The 17,698-nt window shown below is 41.0% G+C and overlaps 1 protein-coding gene across 1 annotated transcript in view; it reads right to left on the bottom strand.

The window, feature by feature from the left end:
- CEMIP2 (cell migration inducing hyaluronidase 2) overlaps positions 1 to 17,698 on the bottom strand; it is a 71,542-nt gene that overhangs the window by 32,687 nt on the left and 21,157 nt on the right. The window contains exons 6-12 of the mRNA XM_077759393.1: positions 14,502 to 14,690; positions 12,717 to 12,886; positions 10,550 to 10,759; positions 10,039 to 10,244; positions 9,828 to 9,897; positions 6,505 to 6,633; positions 3,650 to 3,738 (exon numbers count right to left, since the gene is read on the bottom strand). Of these exons, the coding sequence (XP_077615519.1) occupies positions 3,650 to 3,738; positions 6,505 to 6,633; positions 9,828 to 9,897; positions 10,039 to 10,244; positions 10,550 to 10,759; positions 12,717 to 12,886; positions 14,502 to 14,690 (1,063 nt within the window). The remainder of the gene's footprint in view (positions 1 to 3,649; positions 3,739 to 6,504; positions 6,634 to 9,827; positions 9,898 to 10,038; positions 10,245 to 10,549; positions 10,760 to 12,716; positions 12,887 to 14,501; positions 14,691 to 17,698) is intronic.

Genomic DNA, 17,698 nt, shown 5'->3' with positions numbered 1-17,698 from the left:
AACATTAATGAAAAGGTCAAAAAAATTGGTGTCAAACCACTATAATAAATCAAATAAATAATTCCATAAGGCCGCCTATTTTTTAAATGTTTACTTATTTCTTTTGTGTGTGTGTGTGTGTGTGTGTGTGTGTGTGTGAGAGAGAGAGAGAGAGAGAGAGAGAGAGAGAGAGAGAGAAGCCAAAGCAGATTCTTTGCTGTCAGCACAATGTGGGGCTCGAACTCATGAATCATGAGATCATGACCTAAGTCAAAATCATGAGTTGGATGCTCAACCAACTGAGCCACCCAGGTGTTCCAAGGCCACCATTTTTTTTAAAAAGATCATTTCTATCTTAATCTTACAAAGCTGTGGGGTGGGGATGTGGAGAAACAACTAGATAATTTATTTTCCAAAAACCAATTCAGCAGGCTGAGATGGTCAAACCATGCAGTCAGGAAACATCATTTGCACAAATGCCACTTCCATAGCTGCTGGCACAATAGATGCTATCATGGGAGAAGAAGACCTGCACAGAGAGCAGCAAATGCAAAGGTCCTTGGGCATGAGTGAGCCTGGCCAAGAAACAAGCAAGTTGGCTGGAGACTTAGAAGCATGGGGCAGAGGACAGAGAAGTGAGCATATGCCAGACAAGGACATGGTTCTTTATTCTAAATGCAGTAGGAAAAGCCGAGATTAGAGTAATGGATGTGAGGTCCGAGGGAGAGCAGGAGATAGGCAGGTGATGGTCAAAGGATACAAAGTTTTAGTTATGCAAATAAACAAATTCTAGAGGTCTATCATACAGCACAGTGCCTATAGCTAACAATATTCTATTGTGCACTTAGAATTTGCTAAGCCAATAGATGTAGAGTAAAGGTTCTTACCACAAAAACACAAAAAATATTCTTAAGCTTTTTAAATGATAACAATAAAGGAAGGTGAGAAAACTTTGGGAGGTGATGGCTATGTATAGGAGCTTGATGGTGGTGATGGTTTCATGGGTATATACGTATCCCCAAACTCCCTGAGATGTACACGTTAAATACGCACAGCTTTTTAGATGGTAATCATACCTCAATAAAGTAGGTGGATAAATAGAAAGATGGATGGATGGATGGATGGATGGATGGATGGATGGATGGATACTGTGATGGACAGTCTTCAGAAACACGGAATCAAGGAAGTTATACAACAGATTTTGCTTTTTTCTTATAAACTGGTCACTCACTGCTACTAAGTGAAAGGACTCTAGAGAATGGACCATAGGAGAGCAGTCTGAAAGCATTATATCCATCCTTAGATTGTGTACATGACCATTTACACTAAAGAGCTCTGACCTAAGAGGTGAAAAGTCTGACTCTGGGCCATCACCCTCTCTCTGGCAATTATGGTTGCTGCCATAGAGTTTTGCAGTCATTACACAATATCAAGCAGATGGAAGAGTTCTGGAAAGAAAAACTACACAACGTTCTAAAAGAAAGTTAGAGAAAGAATAAAAGGATCCTAAGGCAATACTGATTCTCTGATGTAGCCATCTCACTTTTTCTGAAATCTCTATCCATATACATCGACTGTTGACCACTTGCTTGGATACCCTTTATTGCCCTTTATTTCCAACCTCTTTCCCACTTGATGTGTAGACAATAGTTAACTTTCCCAATTTTTCATCATCCTCAATTATGAGCTTTCATTTCAGCACACATCCCAACCTCCCTTAATTGGCCTTGGCTTTAAATACTATTTAGTCTCTGTGCTCTTTCATTCCCTTAGACAAAATGTCCCAATGTCAAACCAAGAGCTTTCTTGGGTTACCTGTAATTTCACATCTTGAAGACACACGGAAAGGCTCATCTGATTAATTGTTGAGTCAACTTCCCCTTTGTTGAATAGACTAAATATCTTCTGGATCCCATGAGCCTGATGTTTAATTCATGGGCTGGCTAATTACTCATTGTGTTAGTGTTTTATCATTCTTACTCATGTCTGGACTACATGAATGTACGTGGGCATATTCTACGCATTAGTTTATACAAAATTAAATGTATACACCAACTACCAAGTGTCTTGTTATTCATCTTCCACAATCTTGTTATTCTTTCCAATAACAACTTCCAAATGGAGTCTAATTCCCACTATGTATGCATTTATAAACTGGTAAGAGAAATAATGAAGAGCTGAGAAAAAAAATTATCATTCTCATAATATACACACATGCCCAGTAAAGAGCTTCTCAGGCCATTATGGATAAATTGTTTTACTCTCAAGCCTAATTAAAGTACCAATGAATTCTGAACTGTATTTTCTCATCCATCCATTCATACACACACACACACACACACACACACACACGTTTTTAAGGCAGGGAAGAGAAATTCAATTGTGTTGTGTTTAAGCATGTTTCTGTTAATACTAAGCAAAGCACACATTACTAGTTCTACCAGTTAAAATAAACCCTTAAAAAGCAGCCATGTCCTTCCAGCAAAGATTTCTTTGTTTTGCCAGTTAATATCCTCTTCCTGGTTCAAAGTTCATTGTTATCTCTAGGCTCCTTTCTTTTTAAGTTCATCTCCTATTTTCCCATTTCATATCTTGCTTAGCTACTAGGTGTCCAGTAACTTGTGTTTTATTTAAACAATGTCCATAGTTTCCTGGTTTCTCAAATGTCATCTGATCATTGCCTTAAAATATTTCAGGCTCAACTTGACCTTTAAGGAGTCCTGATGAGTAATTTTACTAACTGTACTCTCTCCAGTTTTCCCCTGGCCTCATCCCTTATTACTGTGTTCCAAGGATCTTGCCTCACACTTAAATGGACTTACCGACCTACAGTGAGGATCCTATCTTATTCCCCTGTGAACAGTAGGGCCTGGTGTCTTCTTCTTAAATATCTATCAACAGAGCCCATTAAACCTAGAAACTTTGGTCGGTCAATCAACTTGAAGTAGAGGAAAATAACATGTACGCAGTTTCTGCTGAATAGGACTTTAAGTTGCCATCTTTTCCAGAAACTTTTTTTTTCCACTGGAGACATGTTATTTGTTTTGGCTCATATAGAGCACATAGAAGAACTTTGTTGAAATGTTCTCCCTCTCCCAACCACATTTTGCGGTTATAAAGGGGGGCAACATAGAGCCCAGAGATGATGGGACTCTGAGACTACAAACAACTGAACCAAATTAGCTTGCTCATCAAGTTCAAGACCTTTCCCTGTGAAATACGTTTCAATGCAATGTTCCATTTTGACCACTAACAATAAATTCGATATGCCTTGGTGTTCTGGAAGTATACTAAAACATCTTAGCTTGTGTTTCAGTGAGTCATGTTCTCTGTCAGGCCAAATGGAGACCCTGTTTTCAGCACCTCTCTCTCTGTTTTCTTTCTCTTTCTGCCTATCTCTCTAACATCAATTTACAACTGTGAAGAAAGGGGAAAGTATCAACGTCTCTGCCATCTCAATAATTGGATTTTAAAACAAACAAACCAGCCACAGGACCTAGAACAGCAGAGAGGAGAAAAAAAAAAAAGAGTTTCCCCAAAGCCTTCCTGCAAACGCTGAAAACTTCAGTTCAAACGTGTTACTGGAGAACAAAGCACAATGACTTAAAACTCAGGAAGTGTTGCTTGGGCAAGATAGGGCCAGAATGGGGTGTGAAAAGACAGACTCTACCTTGCGCTGTTATCCAAACAGAGGTATTCCCTTGGGTCTGCCGCACTGGCGTTCGTTGTTTTGACACCTTTGTCAATAAATAAGCCAGCCTGAAAAATATAATAATAGACTGAAATGAACATGAATCATTTGTATCTACACACTTCTCATGACTCATGAAAATTACTTGTAGCTTATCGCATCCACCAAAGAGAAGGCAGAGGAGCACAGGGCAAGGCAAAGGCTCTATGAAAACAATTGCCTTTCTGGCTATTTTTATGATTTTACGTATTCAGTCATTCAACAAATATTTATTTAGTGCTTACCTTCCAGTAGGTACCAAGCGTTATACATTAATGAAGAAACCATGGTCTTTGCTGTTGTTGGCACAACACCAGAAGGAAGACATACAATTAAAGAAACAATTACCATCTCGTATGATAAGCAGTGATGAGGGAGTAGATGGCGCTTTAGCAGCACGTAAGAAGAGGCACCAAATGAAACCTTTCTCATCGGTGGGAGACAGAGGATGCACGGAAAGTCTACTCAAAGCAGTGACCTCCTAAAGCTGAACAATGAGGGATGGGGAGGACCTAACCACACAGAAGAGCGGGTTGGGATGAAGGGCCGCGGGGCATGGGTGGGAAGCAGCTGAAAAACCAGAGGAAAGTACTCAAGGAAGTCGTTGGTACAAAAAGCCTGGAAGTGAGGGAGAGCAGGGCACATCAGAGTAGAGTCTTAGATGGACTAACAGGAAGTGTATGGAGGAGGGGAAAGCAAGGGAGAAGGCTAAAGAGAAGCAAATGGCAGACAACGCAGAGTCAATGTGCTCGAGTCCATTCAACGAGACTTTTAATAAAGACAATGTAATGAACTGTGCATTAAGAAAGAATGCTCTGCCCACAGGATGGATAATGGATCAGAAAGGGAAAAGGAAAAAAAGAGAGCTAAGAGATAAGGTAGGACATGACCCTGGTAATCCAGAAGAAAAATGAAGATGACAGAGACTTGGGCAGTAGTAATGGGGGAAAATGGATAGATGAGAATCTTTATGAGGTAGGATACTGCTTAGCAATTAACAAAATGTCTAAGGGTGAGGGATAGAGAACGATAAAAGGTTCGTATCTTTCTGTCTGGATGCAGGTGGCCAGGGGTTTCATTCAGTGAGACAGAAATACAGGAGTTGGGCTAGGGATACAAATTAGGATTTTAGTTTTGAACACATTTTAGTGATGAATCCTTGAGACATCCAAATGGTACTCAGTTGGAAATCAGATAGATGTGACTGACCTGTACTAAACAGACTTAGGTGTCATGAGCAACCAAAGCCAGAAAGTCAGTGTTGGTGTATTTATGGCTGATCCAGAGATGACAGGTTACGTCTGAGGACCCCAAGGGTTCTGTTTCCCTTGGCTATAAAGCATCATTCTGGACAGTCAGTCCCAAATTAAACAAGTGAAACCCTAATCACCCACTCATTATTTAGATACGATATTCTTCTAATTAATAGAATAGATTCCTACATGTCCTCTTGGTATATGACATTAAAAGTTAACTTAGACTACGATGTTTTTTATATCACTATCATTAGAAAATTTTCAGCATTTCCACTCTGAAATGGTACTCTCAATAATTACTGGCCTGAATCAACTACTCAGCTCACAAAAATCATAATTCTGACCAAGCCTTTTTGCTCTCGCAAGTCTTTAAGCAAGTCTAAGCTCTTTAAATTATAGCACACTTAGGTTTTTAAAGGATCCTCTCAGCACTGTAAATGGGAAGTATTCATTGAACTTTGATGTGGATCACATCAGGGTACTATATAATGAAAATATCCAAGTGCCTTGTGACCAACATGAGGCAAATATATTTATCACTTGATGGTGGGAATGAATACTAAATATCGTGGAAACTGGAGTTCCTAAATGGCCTTTGGTTTAGTTGAGCAGTATCACTTTATTTTTTTAAATATTTAATTTTGAGAGACAGGATGTGAATGGGGGAGGGGCAGAGAGAGGGAGACACAGAATCAGAAGCAGGCTCCAGGCTCTGAGCTGTCAGCACAGAGCCCCAATGCGGGGCTTGAACCCATGAACCGCGAGATCACAACCTGAGCCGAAACCAAGAGTCAGACACTTCACAGACTGAGCCACCCAGGTGCCCCTGTATCATTTTAAATTGGGCCAAATATCATCAACAATATTTTACTACACAATTCGTCCGAAATGCCCCTTCAGACATTCTACCAGCACTGTGAACTGAGAGAAGAAAGGCAGTATGCTTCTTAACCCACAGTAGCATATTATATAACATGTACATCCCTAAAAGGTATTAACGATTGGAAAGAAGGTGAGAGGGAGGGAGGGAAGGAATGAAGGAGGGAAGGTAGGAATGAGGGACGGGACCAAGGACACAGGGATCAAATCCATTGTTATAATGATACAGATCCTATGCACGTGAATATGTTGGTACATATGTCTGGGTGTGTATAAATGGGATCTAGTATATAATCCTGAAAGCGTTTCCTTTCTTTTGTAAGATATTTTTTTTAATGTTTATTTTTGAGACAGTGAGGGTGAGTGGGGGAGGGGCAGAAAGCAAGGGAGGCAGAGAATCCGAAGCAGACTCCGCCATGCTGGTGCAAAGCCAGACGTGGGGCTTGAACCCATCAACTGCGAGATCAGGACCTGAACTGAAGTCAGACACTCGATTGAACCACGCAGGCTCCCCTGTGCCTGCTTTTTAAATCACAAATTACTTTTTTTGATGTCAGGTTTTATCTAAAACTGACATTTCTCCCTTGTACTACTTCTCAGCATTGCATCCTTTACCCTGTAAATCCCATGAACTGATTTTGATAAAGCCTAGGAACCTACCTTAAAATTTGAATGGACCCTGTTGTTATAAAATATACCCAACGGAGTGAGTTCTGGTTTTGCTAAGAGCTGCAATCCACTGGATTCTCCAGTAGGTTCCTTGTGGAATAAATACCATATTCCAGCATCCTGTAATTAAAAGGGCGAGATCATTAAAAGCCTTATTTTATTAAGCCACCCTATGAAATGGCTTCAATAGTGCTTTTCAAGTGCTTCAGAAACAAAATGAATCTTTTAAAAAAGTTTTTTAGGTTTATTTATTTTGAGAGAGACAGAGACAGTGTGAGCAGGGAAAAACAGAGAGAGAGAGAGAGAGAGCGCGCGTGCACGCACGAGAAAGAATCCCAAGCAGGCTCTGCATCATCAGTGCAGAGCCCATCATGGGGCTTGAACCCACAAAACCGTGAGATCATGACCTGAGCCAAAACCAAAAGTTAGACACTTAACTGACTGAGCCACCCAGGCGCCCCAAGAATGAATCTTTTTAACACTAATTTTTCATTGTTTCAGGCTCAGAAAGGACTATAAAAGCTTGTGCACTCATCTGGCACTTTCAGAGCCATTATACTCATGCTTTTAAAAACAAATTGACTTCTGCTTGTAGTATTCGAGAGAAACAATTAGCTGAGGCCAAAACTCATTTTCAAAGCCTAACTCTACCATCGTTTATCTACTTTAAAAAGTCAGGGAGAATTAGAACCAAATAAGCCTGCCTGCCTTCCACGTGACCAGGACAGCATGGCCTTGTAGCAACATGAGGGTTTTTCTGTTTACCTGCAAACCTGATCAATAGATGAGTCATATTCATTAAACAACTATCTGCCAACACGCAGAGCTCACTGACTTCTTTCAAACAACTCCAATGCCCTTCCTGTCCCGAGGCAAATTTTGCCAGAGAAAAAAAAACCACCACACGCATGAATCAGGATGCTGTCTCAGTCTGGATCCTGTCTGCTCAATTTTAGTATTCCTGACCTCAACAGGAGCAGCTGAACAGTTTAAACATCTTTGATACTCAAAATGAAATACAAAAGTCAAAATTAAATAGTCTTAATCCCCGTGATCATTTTTTTATTTTACATTACAAAAATTTTTTTTGATGTATATTTATTTTTGAGAGAGAGAGAGTGTGTGTGTGCGTGTGAGCAGGGGAGGGACAGAGGGAGACACAGAATCCCAAGCAGGCTCCAGGCTCTAAGCTGTCAGCATAGAGCCCGACGTGAAGCTTGAACTCACAAACTGTGAGATCATGACCTGAGCTGAAGTCGGATGCTTAACTGACTGAGCCACCCAGGGGCCCTTATTTTACATTTTAATTAAAACTCAGCCCAGTGCTAAAAACAACTTTACGTGAATGAACTAGGATTGAATAGGCTGATCCAAAGTAAACATACAGTCCCAGAGTATGCTACAGATTCAAATTTGGCAAATATTTGTTTAGAGCCCCCTATGTGCCAGGTGTACAGCAAGGCTGTTCTCAAAGAACTCAGAGAGTAAGGGGAAATACAGAGAGACCTAAAATATACATATTAGGTACTACATTAATTGTAACAAAGTTTTTTAGGAGCACAGAGAATTGAACTGTGGAAAGCATATATACCTATACACAAAAATGAAGGCAACATTTAACATTTTTCCATGATTAGAGGTTTACAGATAGGTCTTAAACTACCCTGCAAAAATGTGTCACCTCTACTATTTGGAGCACAAAACAGACCACAGAAGATCTGGAGGCTCCGTATCATAGCCTTAAAAGCAGAGGGTAGAGCGAACCTTCCCAAGATGTATGAGGGCCTGGGGAGGGGGCAACATGGGAGGGGGGAGGTAGCAGCCGTTTCCTGTTAAACAGTGTGGTGTCAAAACAGGTAAAAGGGAGCTCTGTAAAAAGGCAGTGGAAACGTACAAGAAGAAAGAGTTTGATTTATTTTGGGCGGAGACCCTTTGCCAAAACATGAGCTTCACTGGGACAGTTTTTCTAGAAAGAAAAGAAAGAACTCACAGAACAAAAAGGAAGAAGAACGAACATGGGGTGGAAAACAAGACCCACTTTCTATGTTTCTCATACGATCCCAGGAAGGGTTTTTGGAGGTTACTACTTGGATGGGAAATGCACCAGGGGTCAGAAGATGACCCCGGGCTGAGGCTGTGTAACAAACTCGAGGTTGTCTTTACCCCCAAAACTCCCCTTCTAAGTAGAGACTCTCAACACAAACCCGACAGATTGCGCAACAGACATCGGATGAAAAACGTATGAATGGAACCTGAAGTGATAAAATGTCCAGGTCTCTACCCTGTCAAGTAAGAACTTTACATTTTATGTTTTTAAGGAAAATCACAGAGGTGAATTCCAACCATCGCCCAGAAACGCCCATATTCCAGTTATTGGGAAGGAATACTTCCTTCAACTTATCTTTCACTTGTCCTGGGAAACAATGCTGGGTATCTTTTTACATTGAAAAATTTTAACAGTCACAATATATAAATATGAATATTCAGGTGTTGCTGTAAAGCTCCTATTTCTCTACTGTGGTTTTCAGCACAGATATAATCATGATAGTATAATACCTTGAAGATCCACTTTTATATTATAAATTAACAGTTTTAAATCACCCTCAATCAGAAATGTAAATTTCTCCAACTTTCTCCAGGAGTTATTTCTGCCATCCAAAAATAGTGCATTTATTCTCTTAAGTTATACTTGTGTATGTGCGTGTCTCTGAAATAATTCAAGGCACATAGTGATATAAGGCACACAGTTGGGTTTACCTGCTTTGCCAAGGAGTTAAAACCCCTAAGTGTGTATGATCCCTGGCTTTAACAAAAAGATGTACCCTTGGACCAGACTGCTGTCATGTTCTGTAGAATCATCTATTCCTATAAAGAAAAGCTAGGGCTTTCTTTGGTCATCAAAGTTAAGAACTGACTTTATTAGAAGTCACTTTATTAGAAGTGGCTGAGCATCTGACTTTATTAGAAGTCAGAAAGACTGCACATGATATGGCAAACACACATTCCAAAGCTATGATAAACCCACAAATAAGCCCCTCTCTTTTCTTCCATTTGGCATCTGTCTAAATACACTCTGAAGGTTCAATAAAACCACATATTAGCCCACCTCTTTTCTTGCATTCGGCATCTGTCTTACCACACTAATAAATAGCAACTGGCATGAATGATTTGGAAGAAACAGAAGCACCATCGACCATATCTTCCTTTCAATAAAATAAGCAGCACCAGAAAACACGTTACGTTACAGCTATATAATATCCAACATACTTCTCAACATGAATACAAACCAGATGAAAGCACTTAATATTACTGACCTGTGAGCCTGCAGCTGCATTATTAATCAGGTTATTGTTGGGATGAGCAATCCAGAAAGTTGAAACAGCCCTGCAAGGCATTTTTTAAAGTGATTTAAACAGGAGTCATGAAAAAATCCTGCCCTCTAAAAACGTCCTCCAAAACGTCTTCCCCCCAAAGTCAAGGGCCTTGAGCATCGCATAGGAGTTTTTCTCTCTGCCAGATACTCACATGCAGTCCGTGGCGGGCACAGGGACATAATTTCCAAACACTTTTTCTCGCATGGTAGTGCACATGGAGTTATTCCTATCGGTGGGGAGGAGGGTGCCGGGTTTGGTGAGGAGTCCCAGATTGTGGAACAAAGTATTTCTCTGTTCAATACCATCTTCCAGAAAGAAACAATGACCCAGTGTGTCATATCCAATTGTGTCTTTTATCTGCAGAAACATAAGTGTATCATGTCGCTGGTAACATGAATGACCGCGGTGTAAGTGACCAGCGCTGTTGATGTAGCGTGCTTAGTAGCAACACCAAGAGACGTTTTAATCTTCATCAAAGGGGCAAAGACAAATGTCAGGTTTTATTGATCTCTTAAGAAAACAGAGGAAAACACCGGAATTCTCAGTACAAGCAGGAGAGAGTAAGGCATATGGTACAAAAGCTCACTTCTATCAAATTGAGAAGTTGTGACAATGAAAGACAGTTAACACTTTTGACAACGGGCATCCAAGAGGCTACGTACCAGCAGGCCGTGTGTTCCGTGCACAGTGATGCACCGTGAGAAGCTGTGATGAATGGACAAGCCATCCACAAAGGTTGCGTGTCTGTACCCTCCCTTGTGGTCAACGTCCCCACACAGGTGGAAATGGACGGGATACCGCCCCAGGTGCTGCTGACCCATGTGTCTCAATTCCACGTAGGAAAGATGCACAGAAGTAAAATTTTTCATTATCTATAAGACAAGATAACGGGGATCACACGGATACACTTTGGAATATTAAAGCAGCAAAAAAAAAAAAAAATATATTGTTCTAACAGACAATGTCTGAAGGAGAACATATATTCAAACTTTTCTTTTCTTGGCACCTGCTTTCCGGAATCTCCAGTTACTAATTTAGCAAGTGCTTCTTCTTTTTTTGTTTTTGTTTTGTTTTAAGTAATCTCTATACCCAAAGTGAGACTCAAAGTCTTGAGATACTAATTTAGCAAGTGCTTCTTCTTTGTTTTTGCTTTTGTTTTTGTTTCGTTTTAAGTAACTCTGTACCCAAAGTGGGACTCAAACTGTTGACCCTAAGACCAAGAGTCACACGCTCTACTGACTAAGACCACCCACGAGCCCCAGCAAATGTTTCTTAACATAAGTGAATACTTTCAAGAGCCATAAAAATAGCCTCTCTGATTAAGAATAACAGAGCATGTAACCAGGAAAGCCACAGAAATGAAATCTGTCTATATAATGTGTTTTGATTTCTTCAAATATTTTTGGTCATTTCCAGTCTCATCTTGTTCTTTCATTTCTATGACCTCTACTGTAGTTTGATAAATGGTTATTTGTAAATCCTCCCTCAATGTTTTAGTTAGCACATAATATTATTTACTTCCATTCTTCTTAAAAATTTCTGTGATCCACAATTTGAGCATAAATTTAAAAAAAGATTTTTTTAAATGTATTTTATTTCTGACAAAGAGAGACACAGAGCATAGCGGGGTAGGGGCAGAGAGAGAGGAAGACACAGAATCTGAAGCAGGCTCCAGGCTCTGAGCTGTCAGCACAGAGCTGGATGCAGGGCTCAAACTTATGAACTGTGAGATCATGACCTGAGCTGATCCAACTGAGCCATCCAGGTGCCCCAGACCATACATTTGTAAACACTGGATTTTTAATCATACTATTAAAAGCAAAAGAATAACACTGACCAACATTTCAGAAAACAGTGTAACAGAAATGTTGCTAACAACTGTAATCTACTGAGTGTACAAAAAACAGATTTTAAAGCACATGTAGCCAAAATGCAGCCCAGAAGGCCAATCACTTAGTACATGGTGCAATGCTTACCATATTGTGAGTGCTCAATACTTCTATAGAATAAAAATCTGCATACAAAAGATGTTTTTACAGAAAGATATTTTGTATATGTACATTACTACTGCTTACCCTTTCATAATATCAAAGTTTTTTTTTTTAGTTATTTATTTATTTTGAGGGAGAGAGAGCATGAGCGGGTAAGGGACAAAGAGACACAGAGAGAGGGAAAAAGAATCCCAAGTAGGCTCTGTTCTGTCATCACAGAGCCCAATGTGGGGCTCGAACCTGTGAACTCTGAGATTGTGACAAGCTGAAATCAAGAGTCGGATCCATAACCGACTGAGCGACCCAGGTGCCCTTATGCATGGAGACTGCATGCATGGATACCAAGACTGTTTTTTTTAATCTCCATATGGTCCTTCCCAATGTAAATTGATTTAATTCTTCATGGGACAAAATGGTTACAAGTCCAGGTCAACTAAATGAAGATATAACTCTCTTTTAATTCGGAAAAATCTCTTCACTGTCACTAAATAAAGAAAACATGATTCCTTTTTAATATCCATATAGATGTCATCCCAAAACTTGAAAGATTCGGGGTGCTTGGGTGGCTCAGTCGGTTGGGCATCCGACTTCAGATCAGGTCACGATCTCACGGTCTGTGAGTTTGAGCCCCGCATCGGACTGTGTGCTGACAGCTTAGAGCCTGAAGCCTGCTTCAGATTCTGTATCTCCCTCTCTCCCTGCCCCTCCCCTACTCATGCTCTCTCCCTCTTTCTTCCTTTCTTTCTCTCAAAAAATTTTTTTTTAAAAATTCAAAACACGAAAGTTCTTTCAAACATGTATTTAGCAACCAAGGAACTCTTGAAATCTTTTCGCCTACCATGACATGCCCCCCAAAGGTGTCATAGTCAAAAAACTGGCACTGGTCTCCAGCGTAGCATGAGTCTTCCATTTCCCCTCGGATAACAACATTCCGGGTAAGAATTCCGACCTCTGCTCTCATGTCTACACCATCAATGATCTCACCCATGTGCAGGAATTGAGGGGCTTCTGGTTGATGTGGAGAAGAGACAAAAAATATGTTAAAAAAAGGAAACAAGAAACATATCAAAAAGACGGTCCTCTAACCACAGAATACAAGGCGGCAAAGATTTTAAAGAGTATTTACGCCAAACACTCTCAGCATCAAAACCCCACACAGACAAGGAGCTCAATCCTTTCCTGGATGGCACCAATATTCTGGAATCTACGCAAGTATCCTCTCTCTCTCTCTCTCTCTCTCTCAATCTCTCTCTCTCTCTCTCTTTCATTCTCTCCAGTTCCCATCCATATGCTCTTGTTCTAATCCCCTGAGGACACATGACGAATGAAATGCATGGTGAATCCAGATTAAAAGGAATGGTTCTGTAGATGTTGATAATGGGGTATCAAGCTGTTTCTGCTTTTACTTCAAAGCTAAAGTAACATCCATTTAAACATTAGCAGTACAAACATTACCACCTTTTCTTTCCTAGTTCTTATTTTAATATTGATAAGCATTCTTCTAAATGTCCACCTTTATTGGAAATCGAGGAACACTTTAAGAACCAGCTTTTCTCTGATGTTTTTATTATGTAAACTCAGGAAGGAAAACTACAAATAAATCAAACACTTAGGATCATGGGACATTCATTATCATGTAGACTTGTTAACAAGAGTGGGAATTTCCCAACAAAATTAATGCCAGATGGTATCATAGTTTCCTGGGTTTTGTTTTCTGCTAATGCTCTATAGTATCAAGAAGGAAAAGTACAACATTGAGTAAAGCAGAGACCAAGTCTCAAGTGAGCCAATCATCCTATTTTTTTTTTAAAGCAAAATCTATTTCTCTCAAATTACAAAGCTCTAAACTACCCATGAGTGTGTGCCTATGGAATAGTTACTGCAAGTCTTTTGTTTTATACCATAAATGTATATAATCTTGAGTACAGAAAGAAGGAAAACAATGTAATAAGTGAAATGAATAATAGATTCCATAATTAGGGCAACACACCAACAAGCTTTGCCCATTACCTGCCTCAGGACAAGTACCTGGAAAATGTCAGCCCTGCTTCCTAAATCCAGCTTACAATACGGATCTCACTGCATATTCCTTTCGCTCCGAAAACATTAGTGAAGATAGTGATTTTAAAAAAGTAGTCTAAGATAATATCTTTTTGGTTCTATTTTAAGTATTAGTGAGATTTATTTTATTTTATTTTATTTTTTGGCCACGGAAGTAGGCACTCAAAAATCATGAGATTTAAAAAAAATTTTTTTAAAGTTTATTTTAGAGAAAGAGAGACAGAGCACAAGCTGGGGAGGGGCAGAGAGCAAGGCAGATACAGGATCTAAAGCAGGCTACAGGTACCGAGCTGTCAGCACAGAGCCTGACGCGGGGCTTGAATCCATGCACTGTGAGATCATGGCCGAGCTGAAGTCTAATGCTCAATTGACTGAGCCACCCAGGCACCCCATGAGATATTTTTTTAATTAAGAAGAGAAAGACATCTTCAATACCAAGACGATGATGATGGTGGTGATGATGATGGTGAGAGTGCCTCGGGTAGGGGTGGTGGAAGAGAACGCAGGAGTGCAATCCCCAGAGAAGAGGGCTTGCCAAGAAGCATTCTGAGCAGTCTGATACCTTTGACTTTGACCTGGAAACGGCTGCACTCTGGACAGGGGAGAAGAGTGAACTCCTCGGCTTGGTACATAGAATAGTCGGTGCTCGCAACCACAATCTGGTCTCCAGGCTTCCAACTACTAACATCATCCAGCAGATGAAGCTTCACTCCGTCCACAATCTCCACCCGGAAGCCTGAAAGAGAAACACCTAAACAAAAAAGCAAGAGTGAAATTGATACATTATAGGCATTTTTCCCCCTAAAATCAACTTTCTCACTGACTCACATCAAAAGTTAAGATACACACAAGTCAGTACATTTTCACCAGGGCTAACTGTGTGCCCGTCATTCTGCAGATACTAGTGATAAAAAGATGAACATGTATATCCCTGATCTCCAGAGTAGAGAACCCCAGCACCCCTAACCATGATGAGACAGAAAATGTCACTCTTCAGCATAATTTTTTTATAATTTTGAAGAAGGCTCTCAATTCCCAAATCTTTTGCTATTCTTCAACTCAGTGCTAGAACTGGGGTGCCTGGGGGGCTCAGTCAGGTAAGTGTCCGACTCTTGGTTTCAGCTCAGGTCATGATCTCACAGTTTGTGGGTTCGAGCCCTGCGTTGGACTCTGTGCTATTAGCTCAGAGCTGGAGCCTGCTTCAGATTCTGTGTCTCCCTTTCTCTCTGTCCCTCTCCTGTTCACACTCTGTCTCTCTCTCTCTCTCTCCCAAAAATAAATAAACATTAAAAAAGAAAAGAATAAAGGCAATCTCTCTTTTCTGTGCCTTTGCTCAAGCTTCATTCTTTAGCTAAAGCATACTTCTACTCTTCATTCACCAACCAAGATACTATCCATCCTACAAAGGTCAGGCAAGTCTTTTTCTTTTTCTTTTTTTAAAGTTTATTTATGTAACCTTCACCCAACATGGGGCTTGAACTCACAGCCCCAAGATCAAGAGCCCCATGCTCAACCGACTGAGCCAGCCAGGTGCCCCAAGATCAGACTGGTCTTGAAAGACTTCCCAAACATCCTTGCTGGAAGCAAGCTCTTTCTCCAGTATTCTTCTTCTAGTGTTCTCTCTACTGTCATCCATACCTTTCCAGTGGGGGAACAGCTCCCTTTTTTGGAAGGTACTTCTGTGAAGGCAACAGAGTCCATCCACACTCCTCTGTTTCAAACTGCAAACTCACAGATTTCTGCTGAAGGGATGAGCATTCACTATGACAGGTAATGTCCCCCAGAGGTCACATGAGAGAGCCCCTGTCCAACTCGGCCCCTTCTACAACTACACAGTCTACACAACCCAGGGAGTACAAATCACGGATCTCTCCCAAGGCCTCCTTTTAAAACCCACAGTTGGTTCCCAATGAGGCAGACACAACCTGAAAAGTTGATCCACCATCTTAACTTACTCTTTTGTGTGCAACCAAGTGCAGAAGCATTTCCTGGTTCTCAAGCACCTATGATAAAATCTGCCATACACCAAAAGCTGATTTAATGCAAATGTAGACACCCTAGGTAGAAGCCACTTCATGAGACTGGCAGAGAAGGAAAAACACCGCACTGCAAAAGTACCATTCACCTGTATCCACGCTCCACAAGCAGCCTTCCAGGGAACCGGCGCGCTATTCTGGGGCTACTTTAAGATACCGACACCACGAGTCAGTGACGGGAGTGAAGAAACACACTTACTCAACTTAGGGGACTCAAAAAGAGGGACATTCAGGCAGGACACAAGGAATACTGCAGGTATCCTTACAATCTTGAGCCGACTCTCCTGACACAACCTAGCCTGAGCAAGTCTTAGATTCTGTTCCTTGAGGTGACAATTTACCATGCATTTGTTTTCGCAAAGCACCAAAAGAAAAGTACCTTAAAAAATGAAAAGTATCTTTCGTTTTTATATGTTTCTTGCATCCGGATACTAAAGCCTATAATGGGATTTGGTCTAAATAATAAAATAATAATAATAATAATGACTCTAAAATTTTTTTTTTAATATTTTATTTATTTCTAGGAGAGAGAGAGAGAGACAGCGTGAGCAGGGCAGGGTCAGAGAGAGAGGGAGTCACAGACTGAAACAGGCTCCAGGCTCTGAGCTGGCAGTCAGCACAGAGCCCGACGCGGGGCTCGAACCCACGAACCGCAAGATCATGACCTAAGCGAAAGTCGGATGCTTAACCAACTAAACCACCGAGGCGCCCCAATAATAATAATAATGACTCTAATAACAACAGCAAATAGTCACCGGGACTTCACTTGCATAATAAATAACCTTTCATTGGGGCACCAGGGTAGCGTAGTCAGTTAAGCAGCTGACTTTGGCTCAGGTCATGATCTCATGGTCCGTGAGTTCAAGCCCTGTGTCAGGCTCTGTACTGACAGCTCAGAGCCTGGAGCCTGCTTAAGATTCTGTGTCTCCCTCCCTCTCTGCCCCTTCCCTGATCACACTCTGTTTCTCTCTCTCAAAAATAAATAACATTTAAAATTTTTTAAAAACATAACCTTTCATCAAAACAACTTTGAGAGGGGCACCTGGCTGGCTCAGTTGGTAGAGCATGCAACTCCTGATCTCAGAGTCATGAGTTCAAGCCCCACAGTGGGCAAAGAGCCTACTGGAAAAAAAATTAAAAATAAACAACTTTGAGAGGCAGAAACCATTACGTGCACTAAAGATGAAGAAGCCAGAAGTCAGGGAGTTTGGAGAACAGCTGAAAAATGGTACAGCCCAGGGCACCTGGGTGGCTCGTCGGTTGGGTGTCCGACTTCAGCTCAGGTCATGATCTCACAGTTCATGGTTTGTTTGTTGTTGTTGTTGTTGTTGTTTTTAATGTCTTTATTTTTTGAGAGACAGACAGAGACAGAGTGTAAGCAGGAGAGGGGCAGAGACAGAGGGAGACACAGAATCCGAAGTAGGCTTCAGGTTTCCAGCTGTCAGCACAGAGCCCAACGTGGGGCTTGAACCCATGAACCGCGAGATCATGACCTGAGCCGAAGTGAGATGCTTAACCGACTGAGCCACCCAGGCGCCCCTCATGGTTCGTGGGTTTAAGCCCTGCGTCAGGCTCTGTGCTGACAGCCAGCTCAGAGCCTAGAGCCTGTCTTCAGATTCTGTGGCTCCCTCTCTCTCTAACCCTCGCCTGCTCACACTGTCTCTCTCTCAAAAATAAATAAAACATTTAAAAAGTTATTTTAAAAAATGGTACAGCCCACAAA

This window comes from Crocuta crocuta, unplaced genomic scaffold (genome assembly GCF_008692635.1).
Source record: "Crocuta crocuta isolate KB4526 unplaced genomic scaffold, BGI_CrCroc_1.0 scaffold41, whole genome shotgun sequence".
NCBI classification, from domain to species: domain Eukaryota; kingdom Metazoa; phylum Chordata; class Mammalia; order Carnivora; family Hyaenidae; genus Crocuta; species Crocuta crocuta.
The sequence above is the reverse complement of the archived record's forward strand: the minus strand, read 5'-3'. Positions and strand labels throughout refer to the sequence as shown.